Genomic DNA, 21,475 nt, shown 5'->3' with positions numbered 1-21,475 from the left:
CGAATATCTTGAACACGAGACTTATACGCGACTGTACAAGAAAATATCGCGCGAAAATATCGTGTAGGCAGAACATGACTTTCAATTGACTTTCAGCAACTGTAGACAAAACACGAACATTGTTTGCTGCCTGATGGCTCGCGGGAATCTCGGTTTGAGGTATTCGAGGTGTTCGAAGTGCTAAACAGCGATGTTATCCAACATATCGTACAATTTTCCGCGCTGTACAACAATTGAGACCACCGTGCCACACGCGATATTGTACGAAGAGCCGACCTCTGCGTACGAGAAAGGGGACGACATTTGGAACAATTCAATTAAATCAATCGAATTAAATAATGAGAGTGGATTAGGCCTACCGGGGAAATCACTATAAAAAAAAACGCACCGAGCTATCTACCGCTAGGTGGTGTGGAAATGATGGCGTATCATTTCCTTGCTATTAAAAACACCGCGCTGGAAAATTGTTTCCTCGTCGGCAATGTACGGAAAGCACAAATACAGAATAGATTCTCGGCGCGGCATCATATGTCACGCGCCGCGCTTCGCGAGTCGCCCGCGGTTCCCCCCTCGCCCCACTCTTCTTGACTCCGCCTCTCGCTCTATCTCCCGAGTCCGGCCTAAAGCTTTCAGCGCGTTTATTGGCTCAGACGTATATGTTAATAACTTAATAACTATTGCGAATTTCGAAAAATAGTATTTGACTTTTCTTCTCGGTTTACTCCTATCTACCTGTACTTTCCGTCCGAGCCGCTTTATTTCGGACACCCTGTATATGTACGTACTGGAAAAGTAAGTCGACAATAATGCGGTGGATGGTGTATGTATGAAATATCATATATAAATACTTTCGGCCGATTATTTAAAACTGCAGAGATTGCCGCCTTTGGCATTCGCGCACTTACGCACGTTTATTACAAATAATAATTCATTACGAGTACAATTAATCTATACATGATATCAAAATAATCACTCTAAAAAACCAGTTCTTATTCTTCATACACGAATGTGTTCACGCGTGAACGTATGTTCATATGAAGTGTGTCTTTATGCTCCGATGACGCTTGTTGTATAATATATTTTTTATGTCAGAAACAAAATCCCAAAATATAGTTTTTTTTTTTTTTTTAGAAGCCGTCCAATTGCAAGTAGCAAATTCATGAATAAAAATTCATAATTCAACTTACGTTCACATCTCACACCGCCACAAAATATTTTCTACCGTACACACACCTGTACATGTGCGTACATTTCGTTTTAGTCTCGTTTCAACTCGCACTTCAAGTCCTCTTTGCACTTGGGCGTTTCCAAGCTCGATTCGTCGTTCCCCGTATTCCTTTGGTGAATCGGCGTGAGAAACACTAGCTATTGGTCCGTCGCGGTCGTCGGTAGCGCGCTCGTATCTCCGCTGCTGCTCTCGACTATGAGCATGACCGTCTCGGCCGCGCCCCTCACGCATTCCATCTGGTGGCTGCCCCAATCCTTACGCTGGCAAAACGTCGAACAGTACGGCGTTCGTCTGCACAGGGAGCACTCTGCGAACGCTTCCCGATTGCAATTGGCACACTGAAATTGCGTTATTATTTAATGAATCATTTTTATTATTTAATGAAACATTGTATTTCAGACTACTCCGCAGTTCTTACTTTTTTGTTATGCGCGTCGGACGCCGGTTGCAGGCCAACAGTCTCGATCACGTCTGTCCGCCCACCGCCAAGCTGCGCGACCAACGCCTGTTCCCGCCTCTGCTGTCTGTTGAGTTCCTTCACCTCCTCCAGAGTACGTCGGAACTCGTAGGCGAACTTTATCATCTTACTCGACATCTCGTCCAATTTCTTAAAAATGTCGTCGCCTTGACCGTTTTCCGTCTGCACGTTCTGCACGACGGAATCTTGCTCCTGCGATTGCTGCACAACCAGCCCGTCCGTCGAGACGAACTGCGGCCAGACCTCCTTGTCGGACACGACCACCTCGTCGCCGCTCTCGTCGTTGTTGCTACCGTCCCGGGAATTGTCGCTTTTGATTTTGCGCGACGCTGGTTCGCCGTCGGACGGGTCCCTAGCTCTCCTTCGGCGCTTGTACGGCGTGAACAACCGCACCGGTCCTGTCTAAGTAGATGAGCAGTGTGTACACGCGTGTGTGTAGTTTAAAACCTGAAATTCACTTCGCATCAAGCATGATTATCTGCACTTACTGCGCTGTCATCGTCGCAGCACGCCGCGCAGGTGCAGGAAGTGGCGTGTGGCTTCAAGATCTGCTCGTCGATGAGGGTCTGCAAGCTCCTGCCGCCGAATCTGATGCTTCGCTTCCAATCCTTGCTGGATGCCCTACCACAGAGAGCCTCAAACTCACTGGGCGTGTACCAATTCTGTCCTAGCTTGATGCATCGGCCCCTACCGCCAGAGCCGAATCTGCTTTTGTGTAACTCTGCATTCGTGTTCTTACATCTGATGGGCAAGACCGCCAGGTTAGCCGAGTCGGACCAGCTGTAGATTGGTTGGGAAGCGGGCGCGGAGACATGTATCTGCTCCGTCTCTGTCTCGTCAGTGCTATTCTGGATCACTATGTGGGTCGCCTTCAGCTCACCATTCCAACGTAGGGGGTCCGTGTCCTTGTCGTGACGGGGTTCGCAAATGAACCCATTATCCACGCATAGCATCTGCTTGAACTGCCCCGACCCCGGCAGCTGCGAATGAAAAATACAATTATATAACCTAAACCACACAGTTATATAATTAACGTATATTCTATTTAATTCTTAATATTTATCTAATAGTTGGCATTATGTTTCCTTCTTACTTTTCGACGCTACTGTATTTTAACGATTAACAATTATTGGGTTGGCCAAAAAGTAATTGCGTTTTTTTTTATATAAATAAAAGGCGAATTTTTCATGGGAAACAAAAACTTTATGAAACAATATATTGTCCATTTTGTTTGATTATCTTTTGCCATTTTTCAGGCAACTTCATGATTCCGCGCTCAAAACAGTTCTTATCTTTTTCAGCAAAAAACAATTCCAACAACGATTTGATATCCTCATCAGCAGTCAAGGTTTTACCATTCAAGGCGTTTTGCAAAGAACGAAACGAATGGTAATCTGATGGTGCCAGGTCTGGCGAATATGGTGGATGTGGTAACACATCCCATCCAAGCTGCAACAATTTTTCACGAGTGACCAAACTTGTACGTGGTCTAGCGTTATCATGGTGAAACACAACACCTTTGCGCTTCACCAATTCTCGACGTTTCTGTTTGATGGCATCGTTTAATTTATCCAGTTGACGACAGTATACGTCTGAATGAATGGTTTGATTCCTTGCAAGCAGCTCAAAATACACAATACCTTTAAAGTCCCACCAGACTGACAGCATAATCTTTCTTTGGTGAATATCTGCTTTTCAAGTGCTTTGAGCAGGTTCATCACGCTTGCTCCACGATCTTTTTCGTTTGACGTTGTTGTAGACGATCCATTTTTCGTCGCCTGTTATCATACGTTTCAAAAATGGATCATTTTCCTCACGTTTCGAAAGAGAATCGCAGATGTCAATACGCTTAGTGAGATGAATTTCTTTGAGCTCACGTGGTACCCAAATATCGAGCTTACTAATGTATCCAAGTCGTTTCAAATGGTTTTCAACACTCGATTTCGATATGTTAAGATTCTCAGCAATCTCTCGGGTCGTTAAACGCCGATTGGAATCGATCAGTGCCTTTATTTTGTCATCATCAATTTCGATTGGCCTTCCTGAGCGTGTGCATCTTTCACATTAAAATCTGCAGATCGAAATTTAGTAAACCAATTTTGACACTGCCGCAGTTTTAAAGCATCTTCGCCATATATTGGGTTGGCCAAAAAGTAATTGCGTTTTTTTTTATATAAATAAAAGGCGAATGTTTCATGAGAAACAAAAACCCTATGAAACAATATATTGTCCATTTTGTTTGATTATCTTTTGCCATTTTTCAGGCAACTTCATGATTCCGCGCTCAAAACAGTTCTTATCTTTTTCAGCAAAAAACAATTCCAACAACGATTTGATATCCTCATCAGCAGTCAAGGTTTTACCATTCAAGGCATTTTGCAAAGAACGAAACGAATGGTAATCTGATGGTGCCAGGTCTGGCGAATATTGTGGATGTGGTAACACATCCCATCCAAGCTGCAACAATTTTTCACGAGTGACCAAACTTCTACGTGGTCTAGCGTTATCATGGTGAAACACAACACCTTTGCGATTCACCAATTCTCGACGTTTCTGTTTGATGGCAATCCAGTTGACGACAGTATACGTCTGAATGAATGGTTTGATTCCTTGCAAGCAGCTCAAAATACACAGTCCCACCAGACTGACAGCATAATCTTTCTTTGGTGAATATCCGCTTTTCAAGTGCTTCGAGCAGGTTCATCACGCTTGCTCCACGATCGTTTTCGTTTGACGTTGTTGTAGATGATCCATTTTTCGTCGCCTGTTATCATACGTTTCAAAAATGGGTCATTTTCCTCACGTTTCAAAAGAGAATCGCAGATGTCAATACGCTTAGTGAGATGAATTTCTTTGAGCTCACGTGGTACCCAAATATCGAGCTTACTAATGTATCCAAGTCGTTTCAAATGGTTTTCAACACTCGATTTCGATATGTTAAGATTCTCAGCAATCTCTCAGGTCGTTAAACGCCGATTGGAATCGATCAGTGCCTTTATTTTGTCATCATCAATTTCGATTGGCCTTCCTGAGCGTGGTGCATCTTTCACATTAAAATCTGCAGATCGAAATTTAGTAAACCAATTTTGACACTGCCGCAGTTTTAAAGCATCTTCGCCATATATTGGGTTGGCCAAAAAGTAATTGCGTTTTTTTTTATATAAATAAAAGGCGAATGTTTCATGAGAAACAAAAATCCTATGAAACAATATATTGTCCATTTTGTTTGATTATCTTTTGCCATTTTTCAGGCAACTTCATGATTCCGCGCTCAAAACAGTTCTTATCTTTTTCAGCAAAAAACAATTCCAACAACGATTTGATATCCTCATCAGCAGTCAAGGTTTTACCATTCAAGGCATTTTGCAAAGAACGAAACGAATGGTAATCTGATGGTGCCAGGTCTGGCGAATATGGTGGATGTGGTAACACATCCCATCCAAGCTGCAACAATTTTTCACGAGTGACCAAACTTGTACGTGGTCTAGCGTTATCATGGTGAAACACAACACCTTTGCGATTCACCAATTCTCGACGTTTCTGTTTGATGGCAATCCAGTTGACGACAGTATACGTCTGAATGAATGGTTTGATTCCTTGCAAACAGCTCAAAATACACAGTCCCACCAGACTGACAGCATAATCTTTCTTTGGTGAATATCTGCTTTTCAAGTGCTTTCAGCAGGTTCATCACGCTTGCTCCACGATCGTTTTCGTTTGACGTTGTTGTAGACGATCGATTTTTCGTCGCCTGTTATCATACGTTTCAAAAATCGATCATTTTCCTCACGTTTCAAAAGAGAATCGCAGATGTCAATACGCTTAGTGAGATGAATTTCTTTGAGCTCATGTGGTACCCAAATATCGATGTATCCAAGTCGTTTTAAATGGTTCTCAACACTCGATTTCGATATGTTAAGATTCTCAGCAATCTCTCGTGTCGTTAAACGCTGATTCGAATCGATCAGTGCCTTTATTTTGCCATCATCAATTTCGATTGGCCTACCTGAGCGTGGTGCATCTTTCACATTAAAATCTGCAGATCGAAATTTAGCAAACCAATTTTGACACTGCCGCAGTTTTAAAGCATCTTCGCCATATATTGGGTTGGCCAAAAGTAATTGCGTTTTTTTTTATATAAATAAAAGGCGAATGTTTCATGAGAAACAAAAATCCTATGAAACAATATATTGTCCATTTTGTTTGATTATCTTTTGCCATTTTTCAGGCAACTTCATGATTCCGCGCTCAAAACAGTTCTTATCTTTTTCAGCAAAAAACAATTCCAACAACGATTTGATATCCTCATCAGCAGTCAAGGTTTTACCATTCAAGGCATTTTGCAAAGAACGAAACGAATGGTAATCTGATGGTGCCAGGTCTGGCGAATATGGTGGATGTGGTAACACGTCCCATCCAAGCTGCAACAATTTTTCACGAGTGACCAAACTTGTACGTGGTCTAGCGTTATCATGGTGAAACACAACACCTTTGCGATTCACCAATTCTCGACGTTCTGTTTGATGGCAATCCGTGCGACAGTATACGTCTGAATGAATGTTTGATTCCTTGCAAGCAGTCAAAATACACAGTCCACCAGATGACAGCTAATCTTCTTTGGTGAATATCCGCTTTTCAAGTGCTTCGAGCAGGTTCATCACGTTGCTCACGATCTTTTCGTTGACGTTTTGTAGACGATCATTTTCGTCGCCTGTTATCATTTCAAAATGGTCATATTCTTTCATTTGTTCCGTCCTTGCGATATCGAATTTGCAACACTGAAACATTATTTAAGACTTAATTCGAGGTACGTCAAATAGCCGATAATATGTAAATTTGTTTTGTCGTTTAACATAATCGATTGCTCGTTATTTTGTATCTTAATCGTGGGAGGATTTTCCATTAAAATCTCAGATCGAATTAGTACAAAATTGACAATCCGCAGTTTAAAGCATCTTCGCCTTAACAGAAACTTTTAGACTTGCACAGGTTTTTCCCTTTTGGAGAATAAACACATATATGAAAACTTTGATTCCATTTTTAGACATGAAAGATTGAACAAAGTTACTTTCTTTTTGAAAACAGCCTGTGAGTGTTAGCATCATATGAATGCGGTTTAAATGAAGCATTACTTTCAAAATTATGCCAACTGGAAAAATGAATATTTTCCCTATTATAATCATCTATGAACTTAATATTTAAAAAAACTGAGAAAAAGATTCAAAACAATACTTGAAACTACAACGTGACTTGAGTCTCAGTCTCAAACACGATTAAAATCACCAAAGAACCTGCTACGAATCGATTGACGACGTATCGTAAACATCACCGAGGAGATGGCACGCTTCCACAATTGCCCTCGCGCCGGGCAAGCCCGTACCGCGCGATGACAGGCGCACTCGCACGCGTCGCATCATCATCATCGTCGTCATCGGCAGCGTGAAAAGCGCGTAAAAAGCGGGAAAAACGGCACGCCATCGCAATCGATCGTGCGCTCGCTTCGCGAAGATTCTTCCCTAGGCGATACGGCCGATGAGGGGGCCCTGGCGCGTGTATCTCGGCGCTACGGATGTACCTGCAGCTGATCCGAGGTGATGACGTTGAAGGTGGTGCCATTGGTCGAGTTGGCTACGCCGATGATAGAACCCACGGGCAGAGAAACCGGCACGCCGACTCCGGAAACACCCGATACGCCCGGCACTGCAGTGACGCTCGTCGTAACCGCGACGGGATGCGCCTCGTGCTCGCTCGTCAGCGTGGTCGCCTCCTCGGTCTCGCTCGTCAACGGTTCGGACATGTCCGGTAGCACGGCGACACTTTCCGATGTTTGGCTCTCCTCCATTTCGGCTGTTCTCGTCTCGCCTCGCCACGCCTTCGTCTCCTCGTCTCCTCGCCGCGCCGAGCCGATGTCTGCTCGTCGTTCGCACTCGTTCGCGCATAGCGCTCCCGTAATGGCGTCGGCGCGCACGCTCGAGGCTCGACGCAGCGCCGCACAGTGTCCGCCGTAACCAATCTACGTGTGCGTGTGTGCGGGACCCGCACTACGCGCTTTCCGTCCAGGCAACGCATGTTTTTCGTATAGGATTTTCCAACTTTCCTCTCCTGTATATCGTAGTTTTTAATTATATTTTATGCAATAGTTATACAGGGTGGGGCAATAACTATTACCACCTTAAGGGGGAGCCTGCTTTAGAACGTTGAAAATAAGGTATAATTTTACGAATTTTTTTTGGAGAAACTATACAGCGGATCATTATAAAACTTTGATGCATTTATTAGTACATGTTTAAAGATAAACAAAATTATTTTTTGATTTGAATGTATCGCCTGTAGAGGTCGTCCTGGAGGCATCTTAGTGCAGCCGGCATTGTAAATTGGTGAGCATTCTCCTGCCCCCAAATTTCATCCAAACTGAAAAATTGAAATATTTTCTCGTTATTTATGAATTCCCATCGTCGATGAACCTTTAATATTCATAAAAACATTACTTTTGCATGAAAAAGTTCAACAACTTTGCCTAAAAATCGTACTTTTGTGTTCTAAGCTCCACCATTTTGGTACTTTTCAACTTTTTTCTTCTCTCTTTGGTTCATCGACGATGGGAACTCATAAATAACGAGAACGTATTTCAATTTTTCAGTTTAGACGAAATTCGGAGGCAGGAGAATGCTCACCAATTTGCGATGCCGGCGACGCGGCTGCACTAAGATTTCTCCAGGACGACCTCTACAAGCGATATATTCAAATCAAAAAATAATTTTTTTATCTTTAAACATGTACTAATAAATGCATCAAAGTTTTATAATGATCCGCTGTATAGTTTCTCGAAAAACAATTCGTAAAATATACCTTATTTTCAGCGTTCTAATGCAGGCTCCCCCCTTAAGGGGATCCTGAAGTGGCCAGTGAACTCCGTCGCGGCGTCTGAATTACCGGCGGAATCGATGATTTTCCTGCATTTTCTTTTTATTGAATTCACAGAATGAAAAATCCTTTTCCACGATGAAAGTACACACAATAATGTAATGTGAAAAGCAGGACTTAACTTTCCAAACGGAAAAAAATCACAATTTTTTATTCAGCCACGATTTCACAGGCATACGTAGGCACGAAATGATCACGAATCTTTCTGCACTAATTACTTTTACGCTAGGCTTCTAAACTCATTTCTAAAAGCTTCCCCATATTCTTTCATTTTGTTCCGTCCTTGCGATTATCGAATTTTGGCCACACGAACTGCAAAACATTTATATTAAGAACATTAATGTACGAGGTGACGTCACAATAAGCCGATAATAAAACTGTAAATTTGTTTTGTCGGTTTTAACATAAAGTCGAGTTTCGCTCGGTATATTTCTTTGTATACTTTAATCGTGGAGAAGGATTTTTCATTCTATACAATCATTAAAGAGTAATTAGTACAGTAAGATCGACGAATTCCGCCGGTAATACAGACGACTCCAGGATCCCCTTAAGGGCGGAGCCTGCTTTAGAACGTTGAAAATAAGGTATAATTTTACGAATTGTTTTGGAGAAACTATACAGCGGATCATTATAAAACTTTGATGCATTTATTAGTACATGTTTAAAGATAAAAAAATTATTTTTTTATTTGAATGTATCGCCTGTAGAGGTCGTCCTGGAGGCATCTTAGTGCAGCCGGCATTGTAAATTGGTGAGCATTCTCCTGCCTCTAAATTTCGTCCAAACTGAAAAATTGAAATATGTTCTCGTTATTTATGAATTCCCATCGTCGATGAACCTTTAATATTCATAAAAACATTAAATTAAACAATTACTTTTGCATGAAAAAGTTCAACAACTTTGCCTAAAAATCGTACTTTTGTGTTCTAAGCTCCACCATTTTGGCACTTTTCAACTTTTTTCTTCTCTCTTTGGTTCATCGACGATGGGAATTCATAAATAACGAGAACACATTTCAATTTTTCAGTTTAGACGAAATTTGGAGGCAGGAGAATGCTCACCAATTTACAATGCCGGCTGCACTAAGATGCCTCCAGGACGACCTCTACAGGCGATATATTCAAATAAAAAATAATTTGTTTTATCTTTAAACATGTACTAATAAATGCATCAAAGTTTTATAATGATCCGCTGTATAGTTTCTCGAAAAACAATTCGTAAAATATACCTTATTTTCAGCGTTCTAAAGCAGGCTCCCCCCTTAAATATCTTCGAATTTATAAGGTCCAGAGGAAAATTTATGTAATCAAAATTATACGGTACGAAGGGGGCTAACATATGGCGATAATCATTTTTGTCCTGGTGGAGGCGCTTCGAAGATACCAAGGTCACCTTCATTTTTTTTAATGGGTTCGGTATGTTTTTTTCCATAATTTCATAGAGGAGCTTAAAACAAGTACGGAACTCATGACACAAAATTATTGAACAAGATTAAATGTAAATGAAAACGATAAAAAATACATTTTTTTAAATGAAGCTATGTTATTTTATTACGTGACGTTTTATCTCTTATTTTATTATTAATGTTTATAAAAGGTGTTCGAAGTGATGGCCATTACTATCAATACAACACTGGATTCTTCTGATCACTGATTGGCTTGCTCTTCTAATAACGTCGGGAGCTATTGACGCACAGGCTTCAATGATCCGTTGTCGCATGATTTGAGGTGTAGACCATGTCTTTTAGGGTTCCCCATAAAAAGAAATCCAGTGGTGTCAAGTCTGGTGAACGAGCTGGCCACCCTACAGGACCTCCACGCCCAATCCAGCGAGTTGCAAATTTTTCATTAAGTTTATTTCTCGCAACTAATGAAAAACGAGCAGGGCATCCATCATGCTGGTACCACATTGTTCGTCGTGTGATTAAAGGCAGGTCTTCTTGTTGAAATTTGATTATTTCCCTTTACAAATGTGCGAGATAAGGTATAAATAAATGTGTTCAGTATTTCAATAAACAAAAGAAAATGCATATATACAGGGTGGCCCATTTTAATTTATACAGTCGATTTTTTAAAACACTAAAAGAGATACGAAAAAATGTTTCAGACAAACATGTCACGATTTCGAGGGGGACATAAGATGATACCATTGATTTGACCTTGAATAGTCGTTTGAAGGTCACGCGAAGATCACCTTCAATTTCTTAAATTGAAACCCCAACTTTTATTGCAGATTCTTATTCTCCATCGAAAAGTATGTAACTTTTGTCTGAAACATTTTTCCGAAAAATGTCATCTTGTGTCCTTAAAATGATCTTCAAGATGAGTTTTGAGGACATTTTAAGGACATAAGATGACATTTTTCGGAAAAATGTTTCAGACGAAAGTTACTTACTTTTCGATGGAGAATAAGAATCTGCAATAAAAGTTGGGGTTTCAATTTAAGAAATTGAAGGTGATCTTTGCGTGACCTTCAAACGACTATTCTAGGTCAAACCAATGGTATCATCTTATGACCCCCTCGAAATCGTGACATGTCTGTCTGAAACATTTTTTCGTATCTCTTTTAGTTTTTTAAAAAATCGACTGTATAAATTAAAATGGGCCACCCTGTATATATAATTACGAAAAATATGTAACAATACATTCAAACAGTTTCAAATAATTATATATCAATCACATACAAATAAGCAAGAAAATATACGTGTGAACCTCAAAGTCACAAGAAAAGAAGATACAAAATTAGCCAATGCTTTGTTCAAGCAAAGAATCTCATAAATCAAATTAAAGAAAAATTTCTACTCGTCCGATTGATTCCGTGACTTCCAGATATCAGTCGCCTTTTTCGTTTTTCAGATCTGTGCACAAATCCGCCTTATTCTATATCGGTAAACTATTCGCCAGTAACTATCCGCCAGTGGATCCACTTATTTGTTCGCTCGCTACAACGGTCGCGTGAGAAAAAGGGTCGAATACATCGCTGCGCGTCTCGTCGTGCCGATATTTGTCTATCGATATTTGATGCCCGAATCTTCCCGAGACAATTGGGCAGAATTAGCGCGAAGTTTAAACTAGTTTTCTCAACACTTCTAATAAATGAACCAAGTTATGCTCTAGAAAATTGGCGTAGCTGTTGCCATTTAGATGTCCGTCGATAAAATAAGGACCAATAATTTTGTTATCTATGGATACCACACCATACATTCAAAGACCATTGTCTCTGGTGTTCAATCTGCCGCAGCCAATGAGGATTTTCCACTGCCCAGAAATGCATATTATGTAAATTAACATTCCCGTGATTAGTAAATGTTGCTCATCAGTAAATAACACTGTATCGAAAAATGAGTCATTGATTCGAATCTGTTGTTGAGCCCATTGGCAAAATTCAACACGATTTACAAAGTCCATTCCATGTAATGCTTGGTGAAGGCTGAGGTGATATGGATGGAACTTGTTAATGATGCAAGATGCGGAGTACGCTCCTCCGATTAATACCAGATTCTCGTTCAATTTGTCGCGAACTAATGTGCGGACTTTGAGCCACCATCGTGAGAACTCTAATTTCATTCCCTTCATTAGTTTTTCGCTTTTCACGCTCACTTTTACGTGTATTTAAGCTACCGGTTTGTCTAAGTTTATCACACACATTTTTAAATGTTCGACGCGAAGGCTGAGTGCGATTAGGATACCGTTCAGCGTATAAATTTTGCGCTCTCACTGAATTTGTTTGACATTCTCCATAAATGAGATCATTCTCCATCACGTCGACTTGTTCTTCAAATGAATACATCTTGCACGATTGACTTATCTATCGATACTACTTTTTATGTTTATCTTATCCTGTGAACTTATTAAGATGGCCTTCAAAGGGTCTTTGTTTTCATTGAAATAAGTTTACGTCACTATTTATTTTCATCGATGTATCCGTTTGAAGAACAAGTTGATCCTCATTTATGAGGAATGCCAAAATCAAAACATTCCGACAAAACATACTAATAAAGCGTCATTTCGTACATCTTTTGAACGTAAATTTCATTTAATATAAAAATGTATTTTTTATCGTTTTCATTTACATTTAATCTTGTTCAATAATTTTGTGTCATGAGTTCCGTACTTGTTTTAAGCTCCTCTATAAAATGATGGAAAAAAACATACCGAAACTATTAAAAAAAATGAAGGTGACCTTGATATCTTCGAAGCGCCTCCACCAGGACAAAAATGATTATCGCCATATGTTAGCCCCCTTCGTACCGTATAATTTTGATTACATAAATTTTCCCCTGGACCTTATAAATTCGAAGATATTTAAGGTGGTAATAGTTATTGCCCCACCCTGTATAGTTTGCGCTCTACATGAAATGCGAATACGAGCACGCGCTTATTGTTACGTTACGTAATGGAACGGCGAAGTTGGGTAAAACTTGAAATTATACGCGTTGCGTTGAAGAACATATCTCGTGAAATATGCGATATATGTACGGCGCATACGCACACAACTTAACCTACTTTTCCGTCCTTTCCCATACAGTTCGTAACTGCCTGCAGTAATAGCTGTAGTTATGCGAAATTAGTATGTAAAATTAATAACGATGACTGTTGCAAGTCTCAGGGGGAAATATGAAATTCGCCGTCCACCAACGTTGTTTCAAAATCGTCGATATTTCAAAAGCGAGACTCTCCTGGTTTCACGGGATCGATTATGGCAGAGTTCGAGAAAATCGTCAAGCTTCGCGAATAAATAAGATAATAGTTCAGGTTTAAATAATGAATGCATTTATTAAACTCCATTATTATCAAGCTTTGAACAATGTAATTATATTATCATCAAGTTTCTAAATTTTTCAACGTGATAACAGATTATATTAGATTAGATTTCAAATTTATAGCCTGTTATTGATAATTTTTTTGTTCCATGATATTTTATATATATATTCCAAGTATCATTGGAATTTTATATAATTTTAGGAAACAACTATTTTTGCTTTTGTTGAAATTACTTTTTATGTACACTTTTTTCGTTTTCTAAATTCCAATAAAATTCCAATGATTGGAATTGATTCTGAAATTATTACACACTCGCACACATGCATGTATATGTCTGTGTGTGTGTATATATATTTCGTTTTAGCGTATAAGGGCCATGAAAGCATGATTCTTGGAGCAGCTTCGACCCTCTCGAATGAAAACGTACAACGAGCGACCAATGTCGATAATGTTGAAGGAGCATCAGGTAATACCGAGGAAACCAGGAGGTACCGAATGATATTACACTGAATTTTGTGTTTCTCGAGGTGTTCAAGATGTTCAAGATCTGCGTGAGGCGTTCGAGAACCTGCGAGAGGCGCGTTCGTTCTCCCACGACGCGCTAAACTACTCGGCTCCGGGTGGACCACCTTCTCCGCCGCGGATTAATCAATCTTCCCTGCGGGAAGGATGTCGCGAGGATCAACAACAGCGACAACGACGACGAAGAAGACGATGGAAACTCGACAGCTGTTTCCGATGTACGTCAGCTACAGGAGACGAGGCACGCAGTTCACGTTGCAATCAACCACGTATAGATTGCCACGAAATAATATAAAATCGTTAAGCGCTAATCGAGCCAATCGAGCTCAGTGCTAATTGAACTGATAGACGCAATATGCTGTACTTCGGCTCCGCAGGACGTCCCTTCCTCGAGGGACGCACCGCCCACGTATTCCTCCATATTCGTCGATCCGATATCGTCGCGCGAAGGCCGATCGTTCACCCTCCTCGTAGACGATCGATCGCCCGTCATAACGCGGATCCCGCCGCCCACCTACGCCCAGGCTCAAGACGTCGGTCTCACGACTGCCTCAGTGGATCCGTTCGTCTCTGTATCTTGTAAAACAGTCTGGAAATACCGTAATGATCAATCTAGGCGGAAGGATTTCTTTCCGATACGATTTTTCTAGAATTATTAATTAAATTTAATTAAAACGGCGGACGGCGACAGGCTCTCTCCGTCCGAGGGCTTGTTGCTTGTTAATGCAAATGTAATTTAGCTCAAGATTGCGACGTGATGAAATTATTTTTTCAGCGAACGGAACGAGCGAGTGGCCGCGAGTACCAGTGGCTACGATATGCCCTCGATGCGCAGCGCTCGTTATCACGGTCGTGACAGTGCGTCGATCCACGATCACTCATCTTACAGCATTAACTCTCTTTTTATTCGGGTACGCTATCTAGCATTGTCGATGCAAGAGAGATACTTCGCAATAGCGCGGACCGATTTAATGAGAGACGCTCTCCCTTTAATGCGCGTATACGATCAATCATCTTTGTTTCATCTTTACCACCATCGTTTTATTTTCTTCTTCTTCCTCTTCTTTTTTTCTTTCGAGAGTGATTTCTGCATGTTTCGTTGCAGATGTTGGCCCTGCTGCCTAATACCGTACTGTGTCGACTCTTACACCAACACGGACCATTACTGTCCCATCTGCCGCACGTACCTCGGGACTTACACACCGTGATGACGGATATGGAGCACGAGGCAACTTAGAAAGCCCGCTTTCTTGCTCAACGGTATATATTAGGAGTGTGATTTAGTTTTGAGGGTTTTGCAACAGATGGCTATAGTGTCAGTTTGTTCCAATAGCTGTTTCCGATAACTGTTGTTTCTTACGGTGTTGACATTATCCATGACATTCAGTAGCATTATAGCAATAGATGCAATAACAGTCGTGTTTATATCATCGTAAAAATGCATCTTCCGAAAGAGCATTTTCGACATGCGTTGCTTTTGTTTTTTAATCAAAAGAAAACTGCGGCTGACGGTTATAGAATTCTTGTGGAAACTTATGGTGATTCTGCCCCATCAATTAAGACGTGTGAATACTGGTTTAGACGCTTTAAAAGTGGTGATACTGATGTGAAGGACAAAGAACGCTCGGGATAACCAAGAAAGCTTGAAAATGCAGATTTGCAAGCATTATTGGACGAAAATCCAACAGAATCCACTTCAGAACTTGCCAGAGCATTAAATGTTGATCGTACAACAGTTACCAAACATTTACATGAAATGGGAAAACTTCAGAAAGAAGGGAAATGGGTTCGACATCAATTATCGGAAAGTGCCATTGCGAACCGGTTGAACATTTGCATTTCGTTTATCGCCAGGCAAAAAAAGAAGAGTCTTTTGTCTCGGATTGTTACTGGGAATGAAAAGTGGATCTATTTTGATAATCCGAAACGCAGAAAATCATGGGTGGATCCAGGCGAACCATCAACATCCACTCCGAGACGCAATATTCACGGTTGAAAACTAATGCTCTGTATTTGGTGGGATAGTGTACTATGAGCTGTCAAATCCGCACGAGACTGTCACGGCTGATCGTTATCGACACCAATTGTACAAGTTGAAGCAAGCATTGGACGAAAAACGAGCACCAATTGCGAGTAAACGACGGAAAGTGATTCTTCTTCGTGACAACGCTCGACCTCACGTTGCGTTATCAGTGAACAAACACTATTAGAGCTTGAATGGCAAGTCTTCTCCGACATTGCTCCATGCGATTATTATTTGTTCCGGTCGATGCAACACGCTTTATAGGATACACACTTTGATAATTTCGAAGAAGTGCGAAAATTCGTCGACGAGTGGATCAACTGAAAAGAAGAGTCATTTTATCGTGGTGGAATCCATCTCTTGCCAGAGCATTAAATATTGATCGTACAACAGTTACCAAACATTTACATGAAATGGGAAAACTTCAGAAAGAAGGGAAATGGGTTCGACATCAATTATCGGAAAGTGCCATTGCGAACCGGTCGAACATTTGCATTTCGTTGATCGCCAGGCAAAAAAAGAAGAGTCTTTTGTCTCGGATTGTTACTGGGGATGAAAAGTGGATCAATTTTGATAATCCGAAACGCAGAAAATCATGGGTGGATTCAAGCCAACCATCAACATCCACTCCGAGACGCAATATTCACGGTTCAAAAGTAATGCTCTGTATTTGGTGGGATAGTGTACTACGAGCTGTTAAATCCGCACGAGACTGTCACGGCTGATCGTTATCGACACCAATTGTACAAGTTGAAGCAAGCATTGGACGAAAAACGACCACCAATTGCGAGTAAACGACGGAAAGTGATTCTTCTTCGTGACAACGCTCGACCTCACGTTGCGTTATCAGTGAACAAACACTATTAGAGCTTGAATGGCAAGTCTTCTCCGGACATTGCTCCATGCGATTATTATTTGTTCCGGTCGATGCAACACGCTTTAGAGGATACACACTTTGATAATTTCGAAGAAGTGCGAAAATTCGTCGACGAATGGATCAACTGAAAAGAAGAGTCATTTTATCGTGGTGGAATCCATCTCTTGCCAGAGCATTAAATGTTGATCGTACAACAGTTACCAAACATTTACATGAAATGGGAAAACTTCAGAAAGAAGGGAAATGGGTTCGACATCAATTATCGGAAAGTGCCATTGCGAACCGGTCGAACATTTGCATTTCGTTGATCGCCAGGCAAAAAAAGAAGAGTCTTTTGTCTCGGATTGTTACTGGGGATGAAAAGTGGATCTATTTTGATAATCCGAAACGCAGAAAATCATGGGTGGATTCAGCCAACCATCAACATCCACTCCGAGACGCAATATTCACGGTTCAAAAGTAATGCTCTGTATTTGGTGGGATAGTGTACTATGAGCTGTTAAATCCGCACGAGACTGTCACGGCTGATCGTTATCGACACCAATTGTACAAGTTGAAGCAAGCATTGGACGAAAAACGACCACCAATTGCGAGTAAACGACGGAAAGTGATTCTTCTTCGTGACAACGCTCGACCTCACGTTGCGTTATCAGTGAACAAACACTATTAGAGCTTGAATGGCAAGTCTTCTCCGGACATTGCTCCATGCGATTATTATTTGTTCCGGTCGATGCAACACGCTTTAGAGGATACACACTTTGATAATTTCGAAGAAGTGCGAAAATTCGTCGACGAATGGATCAACTGAAAAGAAGAGTGATTTTATCGTGGTGGAATCCATCTCTTGCCAGAGCATTAAATGTTGATCGTACAACAGTTACCAAACATTTACATGAAATGGGAAAACTTCAGAAAGAAGGGAAATGGGTTCGACATCAATTATCGAAAAGTGCCATTGCGAACCGGTTGAACATTTGCATTTCGTTGATCGCCAGGCAAAAAAAGAAGAGTCTTTTGTCTCGGATTGTTACTGGGGATGAAAAGTGGATCTATTTTGATAATCCGAAACGCAGAAAATCATGGGTGGATCCAGGCGAACCATCAACATCCACTCCGAGACGCAATATTCACGGTTCAAAAGTAATGCTCTGTATTTGGTGGGATAGTGTACTATGAGCTGTCAAATCCGCACGAGACTGTCACGGCTGATCGTTATCGACACCAATTGTACAAGTTGAAGCAAGCATTGGACGAAAAACGACCACCAATTGCGAGTAAACGACGGAAAGTGATTCTTCTTCGTGACAACGCTCGACCTCACGTTGCGTTATCAGTGAACAAACACTATTAGAGCTTGAATGGCAAGTCTTCTCCGGACATTGCTCCATGCGATTATTATTTGTTCCGGTCGATGCAACACGCTTTAGAGGATACACACTTTGATAATTTCGAAGAAGTGCGAAAATTCGTCGACGAGTGGATCGACTCAAAAGAAGAATCATTTTATCGTGGTGGAATCCATCTCTTGCCAGAAAGATAGGAAAAAGTTATAGAAAACGAAGGAAAATATTTTGATTAAGGTATTCATTCATTATATTTAAATACATGCGTTTTTGAGCAAAAAAACCCTCAAAACTAAATCACACTCCTAATATATCCTCCTTACATTATATATTTTGCCGATTAGACCGTACGTATAGTGATGAAATGTATTATAATATTTCTACGCAGGCGATTCACTTTCCACGCTGCCTCGTACGGTCCCTGCTTAATATCCCGACAATTATTACGAATCGTGTGACATTCGAGCGGCGAGAAAGTGAAAAAAGCACTTATCTCGAGCCAGGAGGCAAACACAATACCGATTATTCAGAGCGCCAATTAAATTTCTCGACTTTCCCTGAAATTTTTCTGCACACCTGTGTGTACACGCCCGAGTTTAATCGCATTGTCAGCATTGAGCCACTGTGATTTGCCGCTTGGTATGCAGACCGTGCAAACGGTGTTTCTAGGTATATTAGACTTGACACCTCGGACACGCGGGAGTTAGTTGACGTCAGTTTTCTGCCCGGTGAGATGCGCGCTACGCCTTGGAAAATTCATTCGAGGGAAGATTCATAAAGGAGCGACGTATAACGGCACTTGAAGCTTCTTGTTAAACGAGACTCGCGCGCTTGGGTCCCCAAGATGACCGGAAATCGATCGTCGATCGTGCTCTTGATATGCTGCATCGCGCTATGCGTTCAGGTAGACGCCTGGAACGATCGCAGCAGACACAGACTCGCGGAGAGAAGACGGTTGTGGCAGATGAATAACAATCGGCCCGCCGGCGCCGCCTCGTTGCAGGGCACGACGAGACGCAAATGGGAGTCGGCGATGTTGCAGGGCAACAATCGCACTCAGGTCGCCAGGGAGAAAAGACGTAAGTGGGATCGTCGAGATAAAAATGTATCGAGCGAGCCAAAAAGCTGTTGCTTCGATAAGTAGCACTGCAAGCGCTAGCAAATGATAGTTGGTCGTCAATATCGAATATAAAAAAAGCTTCAAAGATGAGAAAAAATATTTAGTTAAATATTAAATAATTAAATCGTTTTAAATACGAATAATGATTGTGAATGCAATAAGCTGTTTTGATTTGACAACAAAAGACCATTGTACAGCTTTGTGACTCGTTCGACGAGCAAGGATCAAGGAAGAAGGGAAAGAAGGACCAACGCGAGCCACGGAAGCCAGCGACGTGATTCGCATTGGTCCTCTTCTCGTCTCTGGGTATCATGCGATCATCGCGTACGATTATAGTCTTCTCGCTGTTCACGCTGGTGAAGTTCGACAACGGGATCTGCGGCGGACTGAACGGCGAGAACGGCACGTGCGTCGCCGCGGCGGAGTGCGCCCGGCGTGGCGGCGTGTCCAGCGGCGTCTGTGCGAACGGTTACGGGGTTTGCTGCATAGGTAAACGAACGTTCGTCAGACGTTATATACCCACGTAACATTTTGCAAGTATTTTGCTAAGAATTTGCGCAGAAATGTTGCAAACAAAATGGCAACAAGGTGAGTCCTCATTTGTTTCGATATTGGTAGCAAAAAACACGAAACAGCAACTTTACAGCACCTTTGGGGCAACAGTTGCGTGAAAAATACAGGGTGGCCCATTTTAATTTATACAGTCGATTTTTTAAAAAACTAAAAGAGATACGAAAAAATGTTTCAGACAGACATGTCACGATTTCGAGGGACATAAGATGATACCATTGGTTTGACCTTGAATAGTCGTTTGAAGGTCACGCGAAGATCACCTTCAATTTCTTAAATTGAAACCCCAACTTTTTATTGCAGATTCTTATTCTCCATCGAAAAGTAAGTAACTTTTGTCTGAAACATTTTTCCGAAAAATGTCATCTTATGTTTTTAAAATGTCCTCAAAACTCATCTTGAAGATCATTTTAAGGACATAAGATGACATTTTTCGGAAAAATGTTTCAGACAAAAGTTGCATGTTTTCTCGCGTAGAATCCGAATCCGTAATAAAAAATACCATATCTCATTAAAAAAAAATTTCAGACTTAACTTCCGGTCTGAAATTGTTTTTTTAATGAGACATGTATTTTTTATTACGGATTCGGATTCTACGCGAGAAAACATGCAACTTTTGTCTGAAACATTTTTCCGAAAAATGTCATCTTATGTCCTTAAAATGATCTTCAAGATGAGTTTTGAGAACATTTTAAGGACATAAGATGACATTTTTCGGAAAAATGTTTCAGACGAAAGTTACTTACTTTTCGATGGAGAATAAGAATCTGCAATAAAAAGTTGGGGTTTCAATTTAAGAAATTGAAGGTGATCTTCGCGTGACCTTCAAACGACTATTCAAGGTCAAACCAATGGTATCATCTTATGTCCCCCTCGAAATCGTGACATGTCTGTCTGAAACATTTTTTCGTATCTCTTTTAGTGTTTTAAAAAATCGACTGTATAAATTAAATGGGCCACCCTGTATATAATTATGGCATTATGTCAACAAAAGTGTGGCAAAAGTTAATTTCTGTCATTATTATAGCAACATGACAGCAATAATTGCCAGCAAATAGATTGCACTACTTTGCTTTAGCAAAAAATGGTATCTGGGTATATTGCCCTTAGCATGAGCAAAAGCTCTAACTCTTGTGCTTTTCGTCTTCTCGCTGCGACAGTCACGGTGTCCTGCGGCGGCATGACTGCCGACAACAACACGTACTTCGTCAATCCGAATTACCCATCCACCTTCGACGGCATGGACTCCTGCCAAGTGACGCTGGTCAAGTCCATCCGGACGTGTGTCAGTATCGGTACGGTCTTCAGGAACACCTTCCACATAAATAAATCTCTCTCTGACTGATCGTCTAAAATTGTTAAGATATATATAAGCAAAGAAATTTTGTGCCAAAATCTCGCCTCCCTTATATGCGCCGTGCTTGTAGATTGGACTTTACGCAATTCAACATTAGAGGCCCGGAGCGACGAACAACGTCTGCACCTACGACCAATTCATCGTCTCTGGCGGTAATCCGGTGCCGATCATTTGCGGCAACAATAACGGAAATCACAGTAAGCAAGAAGGGCGAAAGTGTCTTTTATACAGGGTGGCCCATTTAATTTATACAGTCGATTTTTTAAAAAA

The 21,475-nt window shown here is 41.1% G+C and overlaps 2 protein-coding genes and 1 pseudogene across 2 annotated transcripts; 2 read left to right on the top strand and 1 right to left on the bottom strand.

Annotated features, from left to right (window-relative positions):
• Positions 1–1,113: 1,113 nt before the first annotated feature.
• LOC105283885 (deformed epidermal autoregulatory factor 1) lies at positions 1,114–7,633 on the bottom strand. The gene is made up of 4 exons (XM_011347014.3): positions 7,282–7,633; positions 2,195–2,686; positions 1,647–2,108; positions 1,114–1,566 (listed from the first exon to the last, which is right to left on the bottom strand). The coding sequence occupies exons 1-4, from the start codon at positions 7,546–7,548 to the stop codon at positions 1,366–1,368; spliced, it is 1,422 nt and encodes a 473-aa protein (XP_011345316.1). The 5' UTR covers positions 7,549–7,633; the 3' UTR covers positions 1,114–1,365.
• A 6,259-nt stretch (positions 7,634–13,892) lies between these two features.
• Positions 13,893–15,248, top strand: LOC105283889 (lipopolysaccharide-induced tumor necrosis factor-alpha factor homolog; the record flags this gene model as incomplete). The annotated part of the gene is made up of 4 exons (XM_020033154.2): positions 13,893–14,141; positions 14,293–14,494; positions 14,691–14,826; positions 15,021–15,248. Coding segments are annotated over 4 exons (690 nt in total), but the record flags the coding sequence as incomplete, so codon positions are not given.
• Positions 15,249–18,830: 3,582 nt separating this feature from the next.
• The window catches only part of LOC113563280, a 4,576-nt pseudogene continuing 1,931 nt past the window's right edge, over positions 18,831–21,475 (top strand).

The sequence above is a fragment of the Ooceraea biroi genome, chromosome 13 (genome assembly GCF_003672135.1).
Source record: "Ooceraea biroi isolate clonal line C1 chromosome 13, Obir_v5.4, whole genome shotgun sequence".
NCBI lineage: Eukaryota > Metazoa > Arthropoda > Insecta > Hymenoptera > Formicidae > Ooceraea > Ooceraea biroi.
Note: the sequence above shows the minus strand (reverse complement) of the source record. Positions and strands in the feature narration are given on the sequence as shown.